The sequence below is a fragment of the Berghia stephanieae genome, chromosome 3 (genome assembly GCF_034508935.2).
Source record: "Berghia stephanieae isolate SIO BIC M18660-M18661 chromosome 3, UCSD_Bste_1.3, whole genome shotgun sequence".
NCBI classification, from domain to species: domain Eukaryota; kingdom Metazoa; phylum Mollusca; class Gastropoda; order Nudibranchia; family Aeolidiidae; genus Berghia; species Berghia stephanieae.
Genome location: NC_088362.1, coordinates 1,277,634 through 1,290,134, shown reverse-complemented (window position 1 = coordinate 1,290,134; position 12,501 = coordinate 1,277,634). Strand labels below are relative to the sequence as shown.

Here is a 12,501-nt window from a genome sequence, read left to right as displayed (position 1 = left end):
CCGATCCGAAAGCGAGTGCCATACCACTAGACCACATAGCCCCACTTCAGTTCTTTAACTTTAAATCATCGTTGAAGGGAATTTCCACGTCGTTTTATTATTTGGGCTAGCAATATCATGTGGAAAATAGTAGCCTCTTTATTAATCTTACAAGATTAGTTATTTACGGTACCACTAAAACACGCAAATGCTATTGTGCGGCTATGTGGTCTTGTGGTATGACACTCGCTTTCGGATCGGAAGGTCCTGGGTTGGATCCTCGCTTGGCGCATAGTTGAATCCTTGGAAAAGGCTCTTTACTCACATTCTCTCACCGTACTCAGGTGTAAAATGAGTACCTGTCCGTTAACAGCGTTGTATCTGTCCGAAAACATTGTAATATCTCCTAACAGGCGTCATGTCCCGTCCTACATGTTAAGTGTTGCTGTTGGTCAGGGACCCCCATTGTAAAGCGCTTTGAGCACGTTTAGTGGATATTGCGCTATATAAAAGCTCAATTCTAGTCCGTTTCAAAATACATGATCAGACATTTCAATCTGTTTCTCTCAAACCATGTTGTGTATTGTTACAATCTTAGATTACCAGACCCAATGAATCCTAAATATGAATAATAATGTATAGTTACCATGCAAAAAAATAAAACATTGAGCTTTATATAGCGCAATATCCACTAAATGTGCTCAAAGCGCTTTACAAGGGGTCCCTGGTCAACAGCAACATTTAACATGTAAGACGAGACATGGCGTCTGTAAGGCGATATTACAATTTTTCGGACAAAGACAACGCTGTTAACGACCAGGTACTCATTTTACACCTGCGTACGGTGAAAGAAGGTGAGTAAAGAGCCTTTTCCAAGGACTCAACTATGCGCCGAGTGCGAGGCTCGAACCCAGGACCTTCCGATCCGAAAGCGAGTGTCATACCACTAGACCACATAGCCGCACAAACGCTAATTCCTTTGATGATTTGGGATATCTTAATTTTTACCACCCAGAACATTAGCATTTTACAATAACACACAAAACAAAACGTTATGAGGAATATTTTCAAGAAGGGGCGTGTCGCGTGGACACAAAGCAGAATACAGATCAGGGACTTCTTGTAAAGCGATTTGAGCACATTTAGTGGATGTTGTGCTATATAAAGCTCAATTTTTATTGTAAAAGAATATGCACATAGGAATTCATAGAAAGTTTTGCACTTATTTTGAGTCCTTACTTTAAGATCCTATAATATTTCAATGCCTCTTGCTCGAAGCAAGTTTCAGTAAACTTAAGGAAAAGTCTAAGGGATGGATGTATAGCTTGGGTGTTCTCATGCTATTAAACTCTGTCATCATAGTCGAAAATAGCGTAGATGGGTGAGGGGAGAAGAGAATGATTCAGATGGAACTTGGGACATGGAGAGATAGATATATAAAAAGATGGATAGATAGATAGATAGATAGATAGATAGATAGATAGATAGATTGATGGAAATTTTAGATAGATAGATAGATAGATAGATAGATAGATAGATAGATAGATAGATAGATGGATAGATAGATAGATAGATAGATAGATAGATAGATAGATAGATAGATAGATAGATAGATAGATAGACAGATAGATAGAAAGATAAACAGAAAGATAGATCGATAGACGAAGAAGAATTGAAAAAAGAAAAATGAGAGAGAGTCAGAGAGTAAGAGAGAGAGAGAGAGAGAGAGAGAGAGAGAGAGAGAAAAGAGAGAGAGAGAGAGAGAGAGAGAGAGAGAGAGAGAGAGAGAGAGGTGAAGAATATTGAGGAGGTGAAGTTAAAAAAAATATGATTCTGCGGAATGTTTTTTCCCTTGTGTAGCAATACCCATGAGGCATGGCTGGTAGATGGCTATGTTATGTCTGTCTTCGTGATCATTGGACGAGGGTGAGCAGGGCTTTTACAGTAATTAACCATTGCCTAATGTAGATTAATCGTCCCTGGAGGGGGGGGGGGGTGGGGCTGAAAGGGGGCCGATGCTGAATAAATAGAAAAGGCATTTGAAACGTCGCTGTAGAAAGAAAGAGAAAATGAGAAAAGGGCAAAAAGGGTGTTGGAGAGAATGAGAGTTGTAAAAAGGGGGGGGGGGGGGGGGGGGAGGAGGAGGGGGAAGTAGGAAAGTGAGGAGAGAGGAGTAATGAAGAGAGAGAGAGAGAGGGAGTGAAGAGAGAAAAAGAGAGAGAGAGGGAGAGAGAGAGCGAGAGAGAGAGCGAGAGAGAAGAGAGCGAGAGAGAGAGAGAAAAAAGAGAGAGAGATAGAGGGAGAGAGAGAGCGAGAGAGAGTGAGAGAGAGAGTGAGAGAGAGAGAGAGTGAGAGAGAGATGTGAATCCATACTTCCTTCATGAATACCGAGGTGCCTTGCTTTCCCTTTGATGACCAGACACATTGCATTTAAATTTATTTTTTCACTACCAATTTTTGTTGGCTGAAACTTTGAGACGATCTTGAAACACTCCTTTTAAAAATTCTTTAGATTTAAAGATACTGAATTAGTTTCCAACAATTCGTAAGATCGTATCTGGTACTACAGGTTGTTCCGGATACCAGTAAAGTTTGACCAGAGACTACAATAATATAGAAACATGAAACTAAGGGGTGCTGCTTCCACATGTGGGTTTTTCGTGTCCGATCGGTATACATAGCATTTGGGTATTGACGGTTTGTAAGTCAAATACATATCTTTTCTGCCTTCCATATTAATTGTATAAATACACAAATCGCTGTGTAATCGTATAAGTTAACCCTCTCCTTACCACCCATAGGAAAATCGTCACATTCGTTACGAAGCAGCCTACAATTTTCTCATTCTGGTTTCATTTTGTTATAGTTATACAAAAACTCAAACACTGTGTTGCAGAGATAATTTTTCTGATCAAAATATAGAATATGCTCGTTGCTAATCTGTTTGAAAAATATATTTTTGTGTTGGGTGAGTATGAAGTTTTGGGTATAATTCTGAAAATAGCTGGTAAGGAAAGAGTTAAACGCTATTACAATCTCATTGTGCCACTCCAGAAGTTTCACGACTTGGGTTTCACCCTTTATGTCAAATGTTCTAAGGTTTTTTGTTTATGGTGAAAGTATATAAAATCGTCTATAATTAAATGGGTGGCATATCCAACCTAACCCTGTGTTAACCGTGGCCTTCGTAAAGTTATGGCCAGACACTGACCAAAAAATGATGTCAAAATGCCAGTCTTTTGCCACAAAAGAAAACAAATTGTGAGTTGTATTCAATAGTTCAACCAATGAAATGACTTGTTTCCATGAGCTCTACTAACGACAACTCACTAGGCGGTGTAAAAAACAAATAATGACTTCAAACTGCCAGTCCTTTTGGATTTCAGTGTCAGGCTATAACATAACGATGGCTACGTGTTAACTGACATTTCCTAAAAAAATGACGTCACAGTGCAAGTCGATGATCAACAAATGAGGGAAATCTTGTAACGATTAATTCTCAAATATTTTGGAGAATGCTAGGGCAACAAATGAGAATGGAAGAGAGAGAGAGAGAGAGAGAGAGAGAGAGAGAGAGAGAGAGAGAGAGGGAGAGAGATAGAGATAGATAGATAGATAGATAGATAGATAGATAGATAGATAGATAGATAGAGAGATGAGAGAGATATAGAGAGGGAGAGATAGATAGACAATAGAGAGATAGAGAGATAGATAGATAGATAGATAGATAGATAGATAGATAGATAGATAGATAGATAGATAGATAGATAGAGAGATAGATAGAGAGAGATAGAGAGAGATAGATAGAGAGATAGATAGAGAGAGAGATAGAGAGAGAGATAGATAGATAGAGAGAGAGATAGAGAGAGAGATAGAGAGAGAGAGAGAAGGATGGAAGGGAAGAAAAAAAAGAATGAGAACTTTGGGGACTGAGGGGTAATGAAAACTAAAATAACTAGCCAAGATGAGCAGATGAAGTCCGCCCGATGCCTGTGCGAAGTCGGAAATATATTTTATCCAAATGAAACCATTTGCCCCAGGACTCCTAGCGTGCATTTGACATTTAATTGCCTTCAGAACTCATAAGATTGACACTATTCCACGCTATGGGCCATTTCAAAGACATACTTGACGTTCTGCTCTTTTCTTTCATTAAATTTAACAGTTTATTTTTGATTTTATCCTTTTCCGTCTTGACTTCGTTAATTTGAGAGAGAAACAGATAAATGGATATAGATATTATCGTGGGAGATATACTAAGTTTTCATGTATTTTTAAAATTATTTTTGTTCCTTTTTATCGTTATGTTTCACGATGAAATGTTTATTTTATTGAATCCGATAGCACTTTTAACACGTTTAATGGCATATCATTGCCGGTGAAATGGATGGAATGGAACGCCAAAGATGATAGATATATAATGCGGCTATGTGGTCTAGTTGTACGTCACTCGCTTTCGGATCGGAAGATCCTGGGTTCGAGCCTCGCGCTTGGCGCATAGTTGAGTCCTTGGAAAAAGCTCTTTACTCACATTCTCTCACCGTACTCGGGTGTAAAACGAGTACCTGGCCGTTAACAGCGTTGTCTTTGTCCGAAAAATTGCAATATCGCCTAACAGGCGTCATGTCCCGTCCTACATGTTAAATGTTGCTGTTGACCTGGGACCCCTTGTAAATCGCTTTGAGCACATTTAGTGGATATTGCGCAATATAAAGCTCAATTTTAATTTTTTTCAAAGAATATACTGTACTTTAATCTCATGAAAAAGACAAAAGGGACTTATTAAAAAAAGAAAGAGATGAAATACTTTTTTAAAAATATGAGCTGGCGCAACATCCAATTCTGAGCTCAACAAGCCCAAAACCATCAACAACGTTTGTCATGTGAGACGAAACAGCGTATACCAATCTATTACAATGTCTTCCACAGGGACAAACAACACCTATTGCCTTCCATGTATTTTTACACCAGGGCGTGTGAGAAATGTTAATGTGAGTACATAGCCCTTTCCAGCGACATAACAGATGAATAGGCTTCAACAGTCGTGACGTCACTTCCCTCGTAATGACGCATAGTAACTTAGTAACTGGTTCTAAATTTTTTATCGGACAATGGCGGACGACCTTATGAAATATATCTCCGACGAGCATAAAAGTGTATCCAGAGGAGAAAAATCTTATATATCTGATCATGTTTTGACTTTTATACATTCTGATCACATGGTGAAATTGTTCTCGTCAGCATGAAGAATAAAAAGTACCGATTTTCTTTGTTTAGAACCACGATGGCCGCCGTTGCAGGGCGACGTGACATCAGACTATTGAATCAAATTACGTACACATGTGTTGATTCTTCGAGTCTTACCAACAACAATAACAAAAGTAGAAAAGAAAGAAAGAAAAATGAGAGACGCTTATAGGGAATGAGATTAGCGGAAGAGTAGCGTCCCTTGATTGGACGTCACCCATAGTCTGTGACGTCACCGGCGGAAAAGTTATTAGAGAGAGAACGTCATGTTGGTTGTGCGCATGCGTCTCTCGTCCTCGCGGAAAGCGACACAACCAACATGACGTTCTCTCTCTAATAACATTTCCGCCGGTGACGTCACAGACTATGGGTGACGTCCAATCAAGGGACGCTACTCTTCCGCTAATCTCATTCCCTACTGAAATGAGCACATCCTACAAGCATCAAGTTTTCATTTAACAGATACTTTATAAATAATGAAAATGCTGGTTACAAAAATCATGGACAAGAGACCATTGGAACCCCGTACAGTTTGATCTGATAAGGTATTATCATGGCATCTGGCCTGAAGCACCGCGTTCTGTATTTCAATAATAATATTGTCATTCCCTTTTTTATTTTATCGTTGCAAAAGCAAAACAGGATAAATAATAAAATTCCGAAACAATTACGATAAGAGACACGGCATCCAATAAATTCTTCGGTGTTTTCCCTTATTGTTCCAGCTCTCTTTGTTTTTAAGTGGGGGGGGGGGGGGCGGGGGGGGGAGAGAAAGAGAGAGAGAGAGCGAGAGAGAGAGAGAGAGAGAGAGAGAGAGAGAGAGAGAGCAGGGGGTAATAGTGTGCGGCAATTGAGAATGACAGCGAGGGGAATTGTATCAAACCCGTAGGTTTAAGTATACGATATAAAATGAAAACAATATTAGTGTCTGCGTTCCATTACTTTTCCCATAATATCCCTTATGAAATTGATAAACAATGCGATCCCGTCCTTATATTATTTCGTTGATGTGTTTTGGGTTTATGCAATTCATAGATTGGAGTTCAATGAGCATCACAACAAATGTCTGAAATGTCTGTAGTTGCCCAACTCCTAATTCATTTGTCAAGCCATTGTGAACTGTCACGTGCAGAGTCACATGACGATGTCAATTTTTATTTGATTTCTAATAAGATTTTTGTGTTTTGAGAGCTGAGCCTTCCGTTCTTCTTATCAATAATGTAGGTAATCACTTTAATTCGTACATGATCAATAAAACCCCAAAAACAACAACAAACTGTTAAGGACAAATGGATGTCGGATTCCAAGGAGACTTTAGTTTGACTTTCGTACTTCAAACCTTTAGAAGACTCATACGGTTCTACAATAAAACAACACTCAACTCCCATTCCTACAGACCTGGCTACAAGCAAACCGTCATTGAATTTCTTGTTTTTGTTTTTGTTTTTTTTTTGTTCTTGTTTTTTTGTTTTGTTATATTGATTTCTTTTACTATGTGTTTTTTTTTTTTTTTTTTTGGGGGGGGGGGGGTTGGTTATTATTATTAATTATTATTATTATTATTATTATTATTATTATTATTATTATTATTATTATTATTATTATTATTATTATTATTATTATTATTATTATTATCATTATTATTATTATTATTATTATTATTATTATTATTATTATTATTATTATTATTATTATTATTATTATCATTACTATTATTATTATTATTATTATCATTATTATTATTATTTTTATTATTATTATTTATTATTATATTATAATTATTAGTACTATCATTTTTTTTGTTGCTGGATGAAGAAGGATTTTGAGTCCGAAACTTTCCATGCTTGGTATTTTATTCTTTCTTTTTAGGAGCTACATTCATTTTTGTCTAGATACTACATTTGACAGTCCACAGATTTGTAGCAGCTTAATATCAGTCAGAAAAGATCTTATAACTTCATCTCTTAATAATACGGATTCTATTTGAGCCAGGTCCTCGGATTTTTGATATAACAGCCGAAATCCACTTTTCCCGCTACTCAAACGCAACGATTGAAATAACTTTGGGTATCGGTTCAATTATTTTGGGATGCAGCTTATATAATATTTTGCGAGTTGTTGCAGACTTTGAGATTGAATTTGTAGTTCCAGTAGTGGCAATTGTTGAGCTGGTGATGTCAGTGATGGTGGTTGGAGTAGTAGCAGTAGTGGAAGTGCTGGTTTGAGCGGCATGCTAGCGTTAGTCTAGCAGTAGTGGAAGTGCTGGTTTGAGCGGCAGTAGTAGCAGTAGTGGAAGTGCTGGTTTGAGCGGCAGTAGTAGCAGTAGTGGAAGTGCTGGTTTGAGCGGCAGTAGTAGCAGTAGTGGAAGTGCTGGTTTGAGCGGCAGTCGTAGCAGTAGTGGAAGTGCTGGTTTGAGCGGCAGTAGTAGCAGTAGTGGAAGTGCTGGTTGAGCGCAGTGTAGCAGTAGTGGAAGTGCTGGTTTGAGCGGCATCGTAGAGTAGTAGTCTGTTGAGGCAGCGTAGCAGTAGTGGAAGTGCTGGTTTGAGTGGCAGTAGTAGCAGTAGTGGAAGTGCTGGTTTGAGTGGCAGTAGTAGTAGTAGTGGAAGTGGGAGTGCTGGTTGAAGTGCTGGTTTGAGCGACAGTCGTAGCAGTAGTAGCAGTGCTGGTTTGAGCGGTTTGAAATTCACAAATGTAGTTCTTTTTAATGAACAAGAAACCGCTAGAGCAGTGATAGGGGTGCCATTTCCCCCGTCGTCCGTCGATATAAACACACTTCAGGTCCTTGCGCCAGTTACTATACCAGAGAAAAGCAAAATTATCATATTTCATTGTCGTTCCATCTCCCCATTTGTAACCGTAACCGTGCTTTCCATGACTTCTCTTGCTATTTTTGCTACGATGTATTTTAGCGATTTCCCCACTTTCTTTACTATCACTGCTTTCATCGCTGTCCTTGCTTTCGCTACGACGACGACGATCATCATCATCATCATCATCATCATCATCATCATCATCATCATCATCATCATCATCATCGCCGGAGTTATTCTCATCGTCATCACTAGAATAATCTTTATTGTCTTCAATTTTTTTCAAACCAATCCAGAAGTTAGAATGGGTCTGCGATAAAGCATTCGTTATAAACTCTTCAACTTCTTTAGACTTGATGTGCGCCAAAGAACCACCCAAACGTCGACAATCTTCCTCAGCATCTGGTTGATTTCTTTTCTTATTCGTTTCAAGCCAGAAACACGACCGCCCTAAGACTTTGAGATGCTCGTTTCTGGGCAGGATCTTTGGACAGCCTTCCACATCCTGCTTTGCCGTTATTTCGGGATTTGAACCCCCATCTGGCCTAGGTTTGGATGAATCTGTTTTAACTTTCTGTGGTTGCGCATCATATTGACATATAAAGGGATGTCTTGTGAACCAGCAAGAGTTCATTCTTTCACCACCCCGTCTGTTTATTGTCATACATTTAGAAGTGCCTCGTCCAAACCAGTTGCCCCGTTTGGAATATGTCTTCGACCCAATCCAGAAATCATCATTGGTTGTAAATGTGGTTTGAAGTTGTTTCATTACAAATGCCTTGGTCGAATCTGATTCCAAGACTACAAGAGATCCCCCGATTTTATTGCAGAATCTTTTGGCTTTAGAGTATCTTTGATTGTTGTTTGTTGCGAAGTAGAGGCATTTCCCACCATCGTATCGGATGTTTTCCTTTCTCATTTTCTTTGAGTAGCTACAGGCGTTGGTCTTTGGAAAGTCATGAGTTTTATCTTGAATGTCTTCCTTGACGACGTGTTTATTGTGGCCGTACTTGTGTCCAACGCCATGTTTGTTTTTATGTTTGCTATTGTTATGCCGGGCATCGCCTGAAAATTGAAAATGAAAAATTATAATATTATAATGATAATATAATAATAATAATAATAATAATAATAAAATAATAATAATAATAATATAATAATAATAATAATAATATAATAATAATAATAATAATAATATAATTATAATGATAATAATAATAATAATAATAATAATATAATATAATAATAATAATAATAATAATAATATAATAATAATAATAATAATAATAATAATAATAATAATTAATAATAATAATAATGATAATATATATAATAATAATAATATAATAATAATAATAATAATAATAATAATAATAATAATAATAATAATAATAATATATTATATAGCGCTTAACCCCGTTGTCACAGGCTCTTTACAGTGATATAAAACAAAACATATTACAGTAAGACACGTTTGATGGAAAAGTGATACGAATCCAATTTAACAACAACAAAATATGATAATAGTATTGCAACATAATGACGTAAAATATAAAAATTTAAGATTTGAAAGTTGTCAACGAATCTGAGCATCTTGCGTGCGATGGGAGAGAGTTCCAAAAAAATGGGGGGCCAAAATTTTAAAACGTTGTTCACCTATTTTACGCAATGGCTTAGGTTTGACAAGGATTGATTGGTCATTGCTTGACCTCAAGTTTCTATTGGGGACATAGATGTTTAGAAGGTCTTTAATATAGGAGGGACTGTTGGTGCTCAAGGATTTGTAGACAACAGTACAAATCTCTTACATACATCATTATAATCTACAGATCATGTTAACGTTTTTGATATTTTGTTGCGGGGGGTGGGGGGTGGGGGGTGGGGGGTGGGGGTGGGGGGGTCTTTCTGGTCCACTCGGTCTTATAAATCATTTGATATAATAAGCATCCAACAAATTGCTGACATACGACTTGGTTTACGACCAAATATTTTCTTAGATATCATATTTTATAATATAATATGGTGTTTGTCTTTGGATAATTGAAGGCTGATACCATTTGGTGAATAAAAGATTTGCACGAAATATTTTCTTATATGCTCTTAACGAGAAAAATTTACAGGCCTTTTTCAATATTAGCAAAGATCATCCCTGTCAACTGTAGAAATTGACTAGCTTTGCACATGATAATAATAATGATAATAATAATAAAAATAATAATAATAATAATAATAATAATAATAATAATAATAATAATAATAATAATAAAGATGATAATGATGATGATGATGATGATGATGATGATGATGATGATGATGATGACAATAATAATAACAATAATAATTAAAAAAAATAATATGGGGGTCGTCTTCGATGAAAATCTATCCAGGTCATTCCGTGTAAATAATGTTTGCAAATCTTTGAGTTTTGAAATCAAAAGAATATTCCTTTTAGAAATGATTTCACTGAAAATAAACGGTTTCAATGGTTTTATCAAAACTTGAATATTGTAACTAAATGTTGTCAGGTCTCTATATAAATCTCTATATAAATGCCGAAGATTTGTTCACAAAACGGTCTGTAAGTATCACCAATCACACAGTAATTGTGAGGCTATGTGGTCTAGTGGTATGACACTCGCTTTCAGATCGGAAGGTCCAGGGATCGAGCCTCGAGCTCGGCGCATAGTTAAGACCTTGGAAAAGGCTCTTTACTCACATTCTCTCACCCTACTCAGGGACCCCTTGTAAAGCGCTTTGAGCACATTTAGTGGATATTGCGCTATATAAAGCTCAATTTTAAAACAAATTCTATTAGCTGTGTCAAGATAAATGTAACCTAAAAATAACTTGAATCTTTTACTCACATGTGATCGAGATTGAAAAGCACAAAATCAAAACTGATGCTATAAAATTCCTCATTGTTTGACTTGCGATACTTTACGCTTTCAAACTTTCACAGTCGACTTAATTTGATTTCTCAAACTAGAATTCAAATAATATTCAACAACAACGATTAACAACTGCGTTGGTTCCAAACGATTTCAATCTGGAAGATAAAAATAACACATCGGCTACACTTTGAATAAAGCAGTATGTACAATATGACAGCTGCAGAAAGTTGTTTAACTTTGTTTGTGTTGTGTGTTGTGTGTTGTGTGTGTGTGTGTGTTGTGTGTGTATGTGTTTGTGTGTATTCTTGTGTGTGTGAATGAGTTTGTTTCAGCCAAAGTAATTTGTAATTTGTAATTTCAGCGCTTAGAGTCTGGTGTCTCGGAGTTAAAGCGCTAATTAAGTTTTCAGCATTATTATTATTATTATTATTATTATTATTATTATTATTATTATTATTATTATTATTATTATTATTATTATTATTAATATCATCATCATCATCATCATCATCATCATCATCATCATCATCATCATCAACATCGTCATCATCATCATCATCATCATCATCATCATCATCATTATCATTATCATTATTATTAAGTTACTTGAAAAGGATGTCCTTCATCAGTGACTGAATCATCCCGATGTCAACGATCTCTAACATCCTTTTCAATCGGCTCGTAGAGCAGCTACATCTAGAAAGCCGCACTCTTAAAATCTACTTGACTTAAAAAAAATATTACTTATTAAAAGAATCCCCCGCCCCCCACAAAAAAACCCCCAAAAAACAAACAAACAACAACAAAAAAAGAACAACAAACAAACAAACGCAATACAAATGTCATACACAACAAAATCACACTAAGCAGTCATTTTGACTAACATCTTACAAAAATTGTCATTTTAGTCAGATAATTTCCACATTTTTAAAGTCAGGAGCCACCCCTACCCCCTGAGTTTTTTTTTTTATTCCTGCAACAGATAAATGATTTGAATTAAGGTGCGATTCGCTCCAGACAAATTCCAAAAACCATAAGCAAGACGCAGACAAAAAGCATCGGATTTGCGCTTCAAATATTGCATAAAGTCCCGATTGCATAGATATCTAGATATTTTGACATGTTTTAAACAGAACCGTGTTGATTACACAAGCATTCCAAAATAATATTCTGTGAAGGGAACAGGTGAAAATGGCATGTGGATTCTCCAAGCTTAGTTCAAGAATGGAAGTAACGCAAGGACAGGATGGAACGAACAATACAAAGTCCAGGAAAGATCTGATAAAACATAATCTCTGTGTGGCCAAAAAATATATAGACTAGAGAAACTGTCTTTTTTTATTAGTCATTTAGAATTTTTATCAAGATTTGAAATAGAAATTGTTTAAAGTATATCAGAAGAAGCAGATTTTAGAGTTAGGCGGTCAAGCTTTGAAACGAAATTTTCAATTAAGTTTCCTATTTTGTATTGTTATATTTATTTTAACCAAGTGAGGTATTGTCATTTTTTCTATTAAAGGAGCGCTGGAACGTGTGGGTGTTATACTATTTGGGAGTTGAATTCTGATTGTTGT

General features: G+C 36.4%; 1 protein-coding gene across 1 annotated transcript in view; it reads right to left on the bottom strand.

Annotated features, from left to right (window-relative positions):
• Window positions 1-11,099, bottom strand: part of LOC144966943 (uncharacterized) — a 32,728-nt gene extending 21,629 nt beyond the window's left edge. Inside the window, exons 1-3 of the mRNA XM_078903639.1 lie at window positions 10,901-11,099; window positions 7,863-9,101; window positions 7,750-7,808 (exon numbers count right to left, since the gene is read on the bottom strand). Coding sequence (XP_078759765.1) covers window positions 7,750-7,808; window positions 7,863-9,101; window positions 10,901-10,955 — 1,353 coding nt within the window. The 5' untranslated portion in view covers window positions 10,956-11,099. The remainder of the gene's footprint in view (window positions 1-7,749; window positions 7,809-7,862; window positions 9,102-10,900) is intronic.
• Between the last annotated feature and the right edge of the window lie 1,402 nt (window positions 11,100-12,501).